The sequence below is a fragment of the Citrus clementina genome, unplaced genomic scaffold (assembly GCF_000493195.1).
Source record: "Citrus clementina cultivar Clemenules unplaced genomic scaffold, Citrus_clementina_v1.0 scaffold_4, whole genome shotgun sequence".
Taxonomy (NCBI): Eukaryota; Viridiplantae; Streptophyta; class Magnoliopsida; order Sapindales; family Rutaceae; genus Citrus; species Citrus x clementina.
This window is the reverse complement of record NW_006262274.1, coordinates 19,231,875-19,245,731: the sequence shown is the minus strand read 5'-3', so window position 1 is coordinate 19,245,731 and position 13,857 is coordinate 19,231,875. Positions and strand designations below refer to the sequence as shown.

The window sequence follows — 13,857 nt, the reverse complement described above, 5'->3', positions numbered from 1 at the left end:
TGTTTGTGCATGTGATACATGATTGACTTGATCTTGCCCTATGTGCCTTCCGATTTTAACTCTTGCTATATTGACAGTGAAATGATCTTGGTGTGGTTCCTATTCGACATTGATAAGTTACAAAACTTTCATGAATTAAAAATTAATAACGAACTATAGTGCAATCTAAAGGGACATCCATCAAATCCAAATGTGAGCATGCATGTATGTTAATAAGTTGTTTACAGTTGATGCTCGATAGTTTGCTTCTAACATTAAGGAGATCGATTGATCATTCTCGACAAGATTATGCTGGTATGCTGTCTTGATTAATTATTGAGGAGAACATGACAGACTTTAGTGGAGATAAAACCTTTCCTGAATCTTAAAGAATTTCCCTCACTTCAAGTATGTTTATCAATTTTTTTCTTAATTTAAACTTTTTATATATGTCAGGGGTTTTCAAATATTATAAAAATAATAAAGGGTAAATAACATATATTGATTTCAGTACCAAAAAACCAGCTATCTCCCAAATCTGGAAGGGGATAAAAATGAGACGAAGTTTTAGCTGCATTATTATTTATTAATCTTCATTCTAATTTCTAAATGTATCACAACTTCTAGAAACGAAAGAATATAATATAGGAGGCAGGCGCGGCTCTTTAATTCACCCTTTGAAGATTTGTGAAGGTGAGACAACATAACACATATAATTAACCTCCATATTGGCTACTTATTTCTAGAATCGCAATTATTTTTAGTAGTAGAACTGTTAATTATTTGCAATAAAAAAAAATTGTGTACCAAAAGTCTGATATAATCGTCTTTAAATAATTTGCTACCTTAATCTGTTCTGCATTCCAACTGTCGTATCATTCGCATGCACGTGATTCACAAATTTAAAGTCAAAATCAGAGAAGATTACCAGTGCCCTCGCGATTACCAACCAAACTCTCTTTCTCATGCCATCTCATGCCATTATTTACTCTTTAGTGTTTCCCCACCATATAAAGTTTTTTCAAAGAAGCGTTGAGTATGTATGACTCAGGATTAATCATAGCTTTAACATATTGTGAAGCAAAACATATATCGTTCTCCATATGCCATGCATTTTAAATATATATATATATATATGGAATTTCCTTTTTAATTGCTTATGTCATTGCCATATGCTCATATTATTGGATGAACATATATCTTTTGAAAACGCAGAACATCTACCTATAACGGAGAGTACAAAGTGAAAAGTTAAGTAACTAGAGAAGGTGATGGAGCCAATTTATCGGAAGATCGATCCAAAAAAAATTTCTTTAATTTCTTGACATGCGTTTTTGTATATATAATCATTAGAAAAATGGTAAATAGTTTGAATTATCAGCTATTTCTAGTGGTTATTGGATCTTCCTTATCTGACACACAGAAATTATTTACAGGGACTCTACATTATTATTATTATTATTACTATTACTACTGTATAATTAATGGATGATGAGGTGATCGCATTACGTGGTTGATCGCATTATATATATATATATACACACCCACCAGTGAAGCTTAATTATTGCTGCAGTGGTCCTAGGCCTAGCTATACTGGTGGTATAGTGATATCAGATACCATCTTGCCCCATAACGTTAAGTAAATTTGTGTTAGGGTTGATTGATTGATGAATATAATCCAGCCCAATTTCAGAACAAGAATAGTCGAATTGGATTGTCTTTTTCAGTCATTATAAAGCGACAGCTAATTTTTAAGACAAACCAAAGCTGCCATTATTTTCTCGAACATGCTGAATTGTTTAATAACTTGCGCAGTAATATAGTTTTTTTTTTCTGTCTTAAGAGAAAGAAAAAAAAAAAAAAAAAAAACAGACACACACACACACAAAGACAGAAGATAGAGGAAGGAACCACGAAGCCTCTCCTCGGCCTTCGCATGTCGAAAGTCGACACAGCAAGGTCAAGGTTCAGTTGTAAGTTGGTGACGCTAGTGGGGATCTTGAATAATTGAACTTTTGCATATGCACGAACTTTCGTTATCCTTCAGAATTCTACCTAATCTTTTGTCCATTTTTTAGATTATTTTAATTAAAGATTAAAAAAAAATACATGTAACAAGGCGCCTTAAAGTTTTTTTTTCTTTTTCTATATAATTTTAATTTTTGAAATTACCATTAGTAACAAGAGGGCATCATCCTAGTCTTGCAAAAACTACAACATCCATATAGAAACCGTCAAACCATCGATGACATGACAGAGAGGACATAAAGCAAATAATCAAGTATAAGCCCAATAATAATAATAATAATAATAATGTGCTAAACTTTAAAAGATAATATTTTGTCGAAGGTAGTCTAATTGGTTTGACTCTTGCAGTGAAAGTAAAGAGATTTCAAGAATGTTAGACTGATTGGCATCGGTATATCTAAAATCCTTTGCAAATTGAAATGTATCAAATATAGAGTTACAATCTAAAAATACAGATAAAAGAATGATCTCAAATTTCATTGATCCAACGCAGTTCAATTTTCAGTGGGAAGTCAAGGGTTTGCATTTTAGACATCTATTTTAATGAATCGCATGGAGTTTGGGCCATCGAGATTCAAGTCTGTTAATGACTGAGTACGTTAATGCTAAGGTTGTAATCATTTTCCCTGAGAAGCTCATGCTCTGTTCTGAAGAGCACAAGTGTGGTGCTTATCAGAAATAGATTTCATTAATGTTTCAATTGTTCTTGATGATAATCATGCAAATTAGCAATGGTTTTTTGTCCAATTGAAAAAAATTGCTTTGGCGGGGAATGAAGGCTGGAGACGATCACATGCATCTGTCCACTATTTATGCTTAGGCCTTAGGCCTTAGGCCCTGAAACTGTTTAAAGTTTTTTCCAATTTGTTATCCCGCTATTTAAGTGATCGCTTGTACTGCGTGGACCACAATGATCACTTGGCCTGCAAAATAGCAAATAGCAAGTAATAGATTTTTATGTTGATGAAGAAGTGCCTATGTTTTCCAGGCTTGTGCTTGTGAATTATCATACTTCACCAAGTTCTGAAACTTTTCTGACTTTTGTAACTATAACAGAAATTGGGTTCCTATACAAAAACTTCTTAAAAGTAATTAGAAAGAAGCAGCTGCAGATAGAAAAAAGTAATAAGAGAAAATCTAACCTAATATGTAAATGATGAGAAATACTTTCCAAAAGCTACCGTTGTTCTTCCAATATAGAAATGGGAATCCACTACTTAGCCCAACTATGTTAAGAGATTTCGCTGTCAGCGTTTGAGAGATATTTGGCAGTATGAGATTATATTAGAGCATACTTTCATTTGTCAAGTTGTCTTCTCCTATGTCAAGCTTATTTCCTGTGACTGAAACTAGGCTCCTCATGCAAATCGCAGCATTGAAATGTCCATGTTCCTTTCAAACCACAGTCATCCATGGCCCATATCTTGAAGAACTTTTGATTCCAAAGGTCATTAAGATAAAAATATGCAAGAGACTCGTTTAAATGCATAAGCTTCTGATAACCTCTTCTAGCATCAAAGGAAGAATTTGGCGACCGTGTCTTTCTGAAAACATCATCACTCATGCCAACGAAATGATGGAAGAAAACAAATCCGAGTTGCAAAAAAAGGTATACATTATAGAGTTCTCTCCAGGAATCTGTACTCAAGGTGGATTCTTCGATGCTGATAGTAGCAAATTTGCATTTGGAAGTATCGAAAACTCCAAGGCATGGGAGGGGTTTGCAACCATTGGATTTGGGATCATAACCAAAGCAAAGAGTAATAGGCCACGGCCTCTCCATATCTGAACTTTGCAAATTATGGAAACGAGTTTCAGGGAGCTCAGAGAACTCCCTGAGAGCTGGCTTAGCTAATGTGACGGCACGGGATTAGAAAGTAAGACATATAATGCCATGGCAATTACCAAAGAAGTGAGAAAACCCATCGTTAAAACGGGGACCCTCAATAATCTTCCCAACAGCAGAAACATGGTCATCAACAGATGATGATCCTCTGTTGTTGTCAAAAGAGAGGAAGGACAAGATATTATTATCATCCCCAGCAATAGTAGTTGATAGGATGTTGCTCTTGAGAAGAACACAATTGCACTTCCTTTTATTCATCGGTTGCGTTTCATTACGAACTTGGGGTTTGCAATTAGAGAATACCTTTTTTTATTTTTTATTAAACCATTGTTATCCGAACATTACATTGGACTCTGAGACTAATCTAGACTCGAGCCGGGTAAGATTACTAGAACGATAAAACTCTCACAATAAGTATTCAACGCAACTGCATTCCCAAATCTCGAACCGAAAATCTTGGTTAAACTTGATTTTTTGTACACATTTGGATCGAATAAATGAGTCAACAAGCATCCATGCAAGAATCTTATCCCTAAACTTAGCCATTAATACCTGCTCCTGCTCTTTCTTCTTTAGTACACACCTGCTTTAACAATGAGTATACTTTTCAGTATAAATTCTTGCCAAAATATAGGCTGTTTGTTGGAGAATTAATTATGAAAATCCACGTAAACAACGGCATAAAGCGAGCTCTGTGCATGACATTTCGCCTTTAAAAAAAAGAAAAAGAAAAAAATGCTTCACATGCTTGTAAATGTCAACGCATATGAATTAAACAATAATTTAAACCAAACCCTTATTTTATTTATATCTATTACTTGAGTGAAAATCCAAAGCTTTATTCGATCAAAAGAAAGGACTGAATAATTTTAATTTCCTCATAAATTTCAAGCATAACCTTGATCAAGTAAATTACAATAAGTTTAACACTACCGCCAATAGTCCGTACCCCCCCACCTTTCGAAAGAAACATCACTAATTTCTGCTTTAAGAACTCGTGAAGTTTGTTCTCCACGCATAGACAGTTTGCAACAAATTTTATAGCTTCCTTTAATGATCTGCACTACTAGTGACATTGCCATATGCGTAAACAATAATATTAATTGGCTATGAAAATAACATGTTTTTGAACATAACAGATCACGAGTCGGTAACAGAGCTTTAGTAGAAAGCTCTTTAACCAATAATTAGAGTTAGGAAATGGAATGAATATATTAGTCAATGATATTGGTTATCGGACCTTCCAGGTCCATCATCGAAGAAGAAATATATATGAAGCTGTATTACAGAAACAATGATATGGCAAAAGGGCATCAGAGTTGATTGATCAATGATTGTAAGCCTAGCTCCGAACAAAATTTGTCAAATTTGATTGTCCTCACTAGGGTCTTAGTTTCAAAGAACCTGCATGGGATGGAATATTATATCTAATAAATATTTAAGTGGACAGATGCCAAACTAAGTTTCCCGTTATTTTCTTGATCTAACTAACTAGCATAGTAAGATCGTTTTATTTTTGTCTGTAGGAAAAACAAAAACAGAAGAAAGTAAGGGCACCACAAACTTTGCTTTTATGGAAAAACTTTTTGATAATGATTAATGCATCAAACATTGATAAGTACATAATATAAGAAAATACAAATAGAAGATTTGACAAGACGTGAAAGAAAAAAATAGGTCATATATTATAAAAACCGGGTAAATGTCCACGGGTAGATTGAAATCATGGCTGTGTACAATGATGTTACAACATTGAAACAAATCTGAACTACTCATACAGAAGTTGAAATTAGTGTCTTTGAACCCGATCACAATGAACCAATTTTTCACTCTAAAAGAAACTTCTAACATTTTCATCCTACAGCTAGCACCTATAATATATGAAAAGATACAACCTCACCCAGCACTTGATACTTCCTTTCGTAAGTACATTCACATAAAACATTCCCAAAATGGTTCGCCTACATTTACATTTATAATTCGCTGAAAATGTTTCACCTTTTCGAGGTTTTGCCAAGTAAACATAGCGAGATCCACCACCTCCACAAGGTCAACTGAGGCAGTCCATTAGGGCACAAACAGCTGCCCGTAATTGTGGGCAAGAAAGTTTGAATGTTCAGCCATGCAAGACTCACGAAGCTTTCAGTGTAAGAAACCCAAACAGAATACAAGGAGCAGAATGCTTACAAGGATCACCGCATCACTGACTCTTTTACAAAGGATCTACCCCCTGAACTGCAACAACAAAGATCGCAGCATTGATCAGCAACAGGAAATTGTGCCATATCCACTTTGACCATCAAGAATTGAGCATGAGGATTGACAAATATATGCTATGACTTACGCATATTCAAGGTGAATATTCATGAATCGAGCATTTTCTTTGCTCTGTGACAGTACTACAGAGCCTTCAATGAGCTGATCCTGCTCCACCTCTATTGGATCATAAAAGTAGATCATTGTCTGCAAAGAAGTAAACCAATCACACAACGAACTTCATGTAAAACATTCCACAAGTTTTCAACACCAAGCAAACTGGTAGTAAAAAAGAGCAAAGAAAATGACCAGACTTCTTTTTGGCAATAACTTAATACCAATATCATTGTCCAAGATTTCTTAAATTATCAAATTACAATCAACTAGTGTTGTCACCAATCCACTGCACACTGAGTTGGTCATCTATGCCTTTAGGTGACATAGGCAAAATAATTTTCCAAGCTGCTTAAACTGAAGAGATTATTTTAAGGGAAATGTTACTATTGCTGGTACATCAGACGATCATGGCAGTAACCGATCTATCGGCTAATGATGTCTAAGGATTTTAAAATCTACATTTAATTATGCACTCTGAATCATCATTTAGGTCATTCAACAACCGTGCACATCATTCATCAAACACCATTTGGCTTGAGAAAGGTGCAGTGAGATCATTCATTTCACTTGCCACATAACTAAGGGTAGTATCAATGGTGTAAGCAACCGTGTTATACATTCACCAAAATCGTGAACCACAAGATTGTCAACAATCTCTAAAGGACACTGGGAGCTTTCTCATATCCAATTCCTATGTATGTGGCACCTACTTTGCAAGTGCACTTTATTTTTTCTATGTTACTGTCACAGTTCTATTGACTAATAACAGGTTTCAAGGAGCTGACCACGTAAACAAGACATGAAAATTCTTGCTGGAACGTGAAACTATTCAATACCTGTTGCCAATGTGTTGGAGGGTCCTCAGGTGCAGTAGACAACACAAGTGCTTCATTAGGATTTGCACGCTTTTTCTTCTGGCAACCATCCATTGGATGATTGTTAGATGAACCAACGACTACAGGTGGTATGTGGTTATTGGCAGGAGATATTGCAGGGGTGCTGAATTCAACATCAAACCAAAAAGCAAACCCATGCAGTGGTGCTGGAAGAAAGTAAAAATTTTAGAAATGTAAAGTGAATAACAAAAAAAAAAAAAAAGATTTGAAACAAAAGCAAGCCTAGAGAGTTTAGTTTAGAATAGAGAATAGAGACAAAAGTAAGCCATAAACTACCAAATGGTCTAATGGATTCTTTTGTAGTTTATACTACTTACAACTAGCAGAAACTTCCTTTAACTAATACCACTTCATATCTTATCCTAGGACTAACAATTGACCGAACCACTATTTGAAGCCGAAGCCCTTGGCATTCACTACATGCACCAAGTTCAAGTTTATTGGATACTAGAACTATCTTACTGAATTTAATTTTTTTTTTCCAATGAAAAAAACTTCATTACTGTACATAAACGTGAGATTATGGATCAGTATCCACTTGGTATGATATCTGACGGGCATTTCAGATATTAACATAAATTTTGATTCAATGGTTGGATTGACAAAATATAAATACTATGAAGAGGTATAAAGTGGTGTATATGATGTATAAGTGAAAGAGAGTACCGCGCATCATTGACTTGAATTTAAACGTTGTTGCAATAGATTCTAGCTCATGAATTTGAATGGTATAGCAGTCTACATGCTTAACCTGTAAATGGCAATTGTTATAAATTTGTCCATAGCAAGTGCAGACAAAATTCAAAGTTTTAATACCATATGCTTAATCAGAGTTGTACGACACATAAAGCAAGTTAAGCATCATTTAAAGCAGACAGCCTTAGAGGCACAACCTCAAGGAATTGATTCAGGTCAAAGCACACAAGACCACATCACCAAACTTAAAGTTCCCTTTACTTCACTAAGCTCTTGACAATCACATACGAAATTCTAGAAGAGCCATGACTCTGCTAAAATTGTCACAGTCAAAATGATACAGATGACCCTTCATACTGTCTCAAAACCTGAAGGGAATTATACAAAGTAAAAGTCAATAGTTTGTACAACAGCTCTTGTCCCAGCCTAACAAAGAACATTATGCTACCATGGATATTAGGGCACATCTAATTTGTGTCCAAAAATTTGAAGCCTTAATTATACAGTAGGTTATCTAACAATACTCTTCTCCTTGTGGGGGCCATCAAATTTAGGGACATCACAGTCCAGTTATAGGCCATAAATGTTTCTATGGTATACAATTAGAACTTAATATCTAATAATGTTTCTAACCACAGGGAAGAAAAAATCATCTTAGATGACCCACATAAGCCCCGAGAATAGCTCATCTTTTCTTCTTATAGACAAGTTTAGACATTAATATTAGTTGCTTGGCCAAGTGGTGATCAAGTAACTTTATTTGGCTGGCCACCTGAATCTTTAGGAGAGGTAGGGGGCCAAAAAATGGATTTGGGCTTTGCCCACCCCCCTTACTTTAGAATAAAATGAAACTATATATTTAAGACGAGAGGACTCACCACATGTGGCCATGTCAAAACGTTTTCGCCCGTTATTGTTTCCACAGATGGTTCCTCAAATGCACACTGTTTGGCTAGTGGCATCATTGCAGACACTGCAACCAATAATATGACATTTGCTAGATCACAAGTAACTACAAAGATAATATTGATTGAAAAAGGAAATTTTAAAAGACAAACACTCTTAAGAATGGGACAATATTCAAATATTCACATAGTTGAAACCAGAACTAAGCCAAAGGAAAAAAAAAAAAAAACATACAAATAAGTGTGACAAGTGATCAATATAATTAACATTTTGTTCCAAGAGCGCATCTACTGACGAAAATTGAATGTAAAATTTACATGTTAGTACTCACTATCAATTCCATAAACATTACGCCAGAAATCAATGCTTTCGCTGTATCTGTCAGGGTGTGTAACTGGTGCCATGTACAACTGCAGGCAGCAAAGAACAAGAATCAGCAATATACGATCCACTCTACAGTCAAATAAAATGGAGCCCCAACCAAATAACGTTGTCACAAGACTGGAGAAAAAGAGGAAATAAAAATCATTAGAGCAAAATACTATCAGACCCTCCCTATAAGCTTAAGCTTATGGGTTATAGATTTGAGTTATTACTTACAAAAAACAACAATTATTAATGCAGAACAAACTAATTTTGGCTTGAGAGGGAAAACAATGAAGTAAATTGGAAGTATAACCATGGTAATGACTCTCCCAAACCGGGATTAAAATTGATTACAAGGCAGAGTAAGAAAGAACACATGCCGTTGCATATGAAGGAAGAATAAGACCTCCACGTTTTAGCCAACGATCTCTGGCAGTAATGACACTTCCCAGCATACTCTACAATATTTAACCACAAAAAAGAGGCATCCACTGTTAGAGTTGGAAACTACAATGTTATGCCTGGATCTTGATGTGTTCCAGTTATAGTTCCATGCTTACAAACAGCACTTCAATATGTAATCAAATATGCAATATTTTAATAATCACCTCATACAAAAGCATATAGCCCATCCACTCAGATATTATAACATCAACCTCCTCATCAATTTCAACATCCTGCAGAAATCAAAATACTAAGATCTAAAACATGCCTGTTATCCAGAGATAGCAAAACTGAATGAAATAAGAAAGTTTGAGGTTTCTTAAGAAAAAAAACAAAACTTAAGCGAATTTCAAAATTAATCTATCACTTAAACCTAGATATAGAAGCTCGAAGGCAACTCTTTACAGGAGATTCAACATATTAGCCAGTCTACAGAAGCTCACCTCTACTCGTCCATGTAGAACGATGACCTTGTCAGTTAAGTTATTTGCCTTCACGACTTCATTTGCCTATTCACAACAATAAAAAAGGTCATTTCAAACCCCACTTGGATTCAAACTCCCACAGAGAATGCATTCTTACAAGAAGTGACACATATCAATAATGTGGATTCCGTAGAGACATAACTAGCACATAGCATAAATCCAAGGAAAGTATTCGAAGAAATGTTAATTAATCAAGACTGAAAGGATGAAGAAGAAGAGGGAATTTGAGAAGGGGAAATATAGAGAGAACCAGAATATCCACATAGGCTAGATGGTCTAATCCTACTTAAATGAGCAGAAACTTTATTCTGTGAACCAGCAATGAGAAAGGGCCAAAGTCTCAAATGATTCATTAGGGAAGTACCAAAAGTGTTAGGGAAAAAAAAAATTTAGCAATATTGGTCAAGAAACAACCAGGTCATGTAAAGAACTCACTCTTAACACAAAATTAACTAGAGCAAATCATAAGCAATTAAGCCATCCCTGTAATGCCCTGGTAAAAAGTGAGTGTGAACCAAAATTTCCAAAACATATGTAGAAAACACTGACAAGTAATCTTTTATGAAGAAGGGGAATCGTTCTTGGGGAAGTAAGAAAAAAGAATCAGTCTGATTAAGATAACTTGATTAATTATAACTGAAAGATTCCTTGGTTTGCCTTGCTGGAAGAATGCTCAAATAAATAAAGTTGTATGGTGATGATGAAGGATTTTAGAACACTAATCCCAAAGGGAATTATTAGATAATTTGAGCACAAATAACCCGGACATTTGATAACAAAATGAAATTAGTTTGATCCCATTCTTTGGCACACAAGATAAAGCTGATATTATCATTCCTCCAAACCAATATTTTAAATAATAAAACTAATCTACATTAGCTCTTTTTTTAAAAGAAACCATTAACTTCTTTTTTTACTATAATTCCTGGAATAATCTATCAAGAAATAGTTCACAAAATGCTACCAAGGTTCCATAGCCAACAAGCGCACAGAATATTTACACACTTCTCATGACTACATTGTTTAAATTAGATAGCTGAAACAAAATGCAGCATGTATGCCCAAAAAAAAAGCATTACAGGAACAAAGTACCTGCACTGCAATATCACTTGCATCCACTGCATACACCTGGCAACACAACAACAAGACCATACACATTAAAAAACCTATTAAGTATAATCTAAACTATAACAAAAACAAGATTAAATGGTGAGAGGATTCAATTGAATCCATTGAACAGTAAAAGATATTTGGGTATATTGTTATACCCAAATTGTTACCCCAAATTTCTGCTGCAAAGGAAAGAATTAATTTTTAATCTACAATTAAGCAACTAAACTATATATTGTTTGAAAGAGTAATATAACATTTTCCAATACCTCGAATAGTGTTTAACGGAATAAAAGTTATATCAAAAGTTCAAAAAAAAGCATGTTGAATGCAGCAAGTTAATTGATCAATTATAAAAGATTTACACTATATGAACTAGCATATACGTTGAAGTGCAGTCCTCATATGTATTTAAAGAGAATGGCATGGAAACTATGTGCACCATAAACTTGTGTTCTTTGGACAAACATCGTATAGGCCCGTCTGTAACTGCGGTGTTTCAGCTGAATTTTCAAAATGCATCAGCAGAAGTGTTTGATAAACACTTTCAGCTTTGTTTCTAATTTAATCTGATTTTACTCCATGGCTGATTCACATTAATAATTTTGGAAAGCACAATTACTTTTTACTTGACAGTTGTGTTTCAGCTTTGTTTCTAATTTAATCTGATTTTACTCCACGGCTGATTCACATTAATAATTTTGGAAAGCACAATTACTTTTTACTTGACAGTTGTGTTTACTGTTCACCTACCCACTTTTAACTTAGTAGTTAGTGATTTTATTCCACTTTTAGTTAGCAGTTAGTGATTTCATTTCACAGCGACTGTAGATTAAAAGCTACAGTACATCAATTCCATTAGGGCCCTACAATTATTTTCAACTGACAAGAGCATGGACTAGCAAAATGATTGGCTTCAAAGCTAAAACAATTTTTTTAAAATATCTATGTGCATTTTAAAGAATATATACCCGTTTTGCACCAGCCTGAGCACAAAATATAGAAAGAATGCCTGTGCCACAGCCAACATCCACTACAACCTGCACGGATGATCACATCAATTAGTAGGGAGGTGCACAACATAGTTTGCTGAAACAGTTGCTCAAATATGTGCAAAATACAAGTATCAAGTGAAATGTAGACAATAAAGCTCTGATTCTGCATTTAAAAAAAAAAAAAAAGACAATAAACTATCTCAATATAAGCTTTTTTATGAGGAAAATAACTGAAACCACGGTAACAACAATATTACTTTGCCTTCAATAAAACTCTGATTCTGCATAATTGCAGCCCTATAAGTTTCTGTCCTCACACGATCCTGTACAAGTCAGAGAAAAGTTAGGTGCTTCCAAGGCAGTGAATCAAACTTACAAAAACTAAAAGAGAGTAAATGTTAAGACAATTTCCGAAACTCAAATTTTGTAATAATCCACTGAATTCAAGAAAAAAGATATAATTATTAACAAAAATTTCCCAAAAATGAAACAAATTTGTCTAAAAGAGCCTTGGTTCGGCTGAGAGTATAAACAATTCATTATATAAGCCCTTTTCTGTTGGATAACTTGATTATATGAATGAAAGAAACAATGTCTAATTTAACTGAGTAAGGGAATTAAAAATCCTTGCGTCACCAGTTCAAAAGGGGCATAATGTGCCTTCAAAGAAACCATTGTCTCATAATTTCACTTGGTTATCGACATAATATGCAAATGCTCACTTTAGTATTAAAAAGTACACTTCAAATTTCACGAATTATTTCATGAATGAAAATGAAAAATTGACACAACAACTAACGACAAGAGAATAAGAAAGAAGGGACCTTGATCATTTCTTCGTGGATACCAACGTGAGCGTAGGAGTGGAAGTAGGCGACGTCGAAGTCCGTACAAGGTGTTGCTGGTTTGCGATCGTTCTGCTGTTGCTGTTGTTGCTGCTGCTGATGCTCGGAAGCCCTAAGCGAGTCACGTGACCTGCGACCTCCTCTTCTAGCTCGGTCTTTGTGACTCGTTAATCCTCCACCCATGCGCTCGCGCTCTTGCTGATGCGGCTGGTGGTGGTGATGGTGTCCGTTGCTGTATCCTATGCTCGAGTACATTGTATTACTTTTGCTAATTTGTACTGTTTTTTCGGGTGCTGGTAGTAGTGGTAGTGGCGGAACCTAGACGGGGAACTTAAAGGACTGAATAACGAAGACGGAGGATGGTCAGAGAAAGATAGTTCAAACGATGTCGTTTGAGGGATTTGTTTTGAGAGTTTTCAATTAGAGGTAACTAAACGATGCCGTTTGTTGGCATGATAGAACTTATATAATCTTGCCACTTGCTAATGATATGTTGTCAAATAGCGGTTATTTGTTTATTTATTTGCTTTCAACCATACGGTGCAAAGCTATTCAGTTACGGTATCTACAGGATTTGCGAACATTGATGATCACTAAAATGTTTTTCTAGGATCCGGTTGGGATTATTTTCGTGAGGTTTAAAAGTGGTTTTGAAAGATAAAAGTTAAAAATTAATTTAATGTTTGGTAAATTTTTAAAATAATTATTTTTAATAAAATTATTTTATCGTATAGTAAATTTTAAAAATGATGGAAGTAGTATTTTAAAATTTAATTTAAAAAATTAATTTTATACTTAATAAAATTGTGTATACATACATACATACATACATACACACACACACATATATATATATAGATATACATACTACAAAAATCTGAAATTATT

General features: G+C 34.6%; 1 protein-coding gene across 1 annotated transcript; it reads right to left on the bottom strand.

The window, feature by feature from the left end:
• Positions 1-5,535: 5,535 nt before the first annotated feature.
• On the bottom strand, positions 5,536-13,380 carry LOC18044223 (probable protein arginine N-methyltransferase 6). Its single transcript, XM_006437591.2, has 13 exons — positions 12,949-13,380; positions 12,382-12,447; positions 12,101-12,169; positions 11,112-11,147; positions 9,978-10,043; positions 9,699-9,767; positions 9,471-9,548; positions 9,056-9,134; positions 8,697-8,791; positions 7,789-7,873; positions 7,063-7,268; positions 6,198-6,316; positions 5,536-6,088 (listed from the first exon to the last, which is right to left on the bottom strand). Exons 1-13 carry the CDS (start codon positions 13,222-13,224, stop codon positions 6,046-6,048), a joined length of 1,287 nt encoding a protein of 428 aa, XP_006437654.1. The 5' UTR covers positions 13,225-13,380; the 3' UTR covers positions 5,536-6,045.
• Between the last annotated feature and the right edge of the window lie 477 nt (positions 13,381-13,857).

What these genes read in the sequence shown, in the direction of transcription:
- LOC18044223 (XM_006437591.2), bottom strand. Translation starts at nt 13,224, where the DNA reads ATGTACTCGAGCATAGGATACAGCAACGGACACCATCACCACCACCAG. An exon ending in CAAGTGATATTGCAGTGCAG is followed by an intron (nt 10,044 to 11,111) that starts GTACTTTGTTCC and finishes TGTTGTGAATAG; the next exon opens with GCAAATGAAGTCGTGAAGGC. An exon ending in TTCTTCCTTCATATGCAACG is followed by an intron (nt 9,135 to 9,470) that starts GCATGTGTTCTT and finishes TGCTGCCTGCAG; the next exon opens with TTGTACATGGCACCAGTTAC.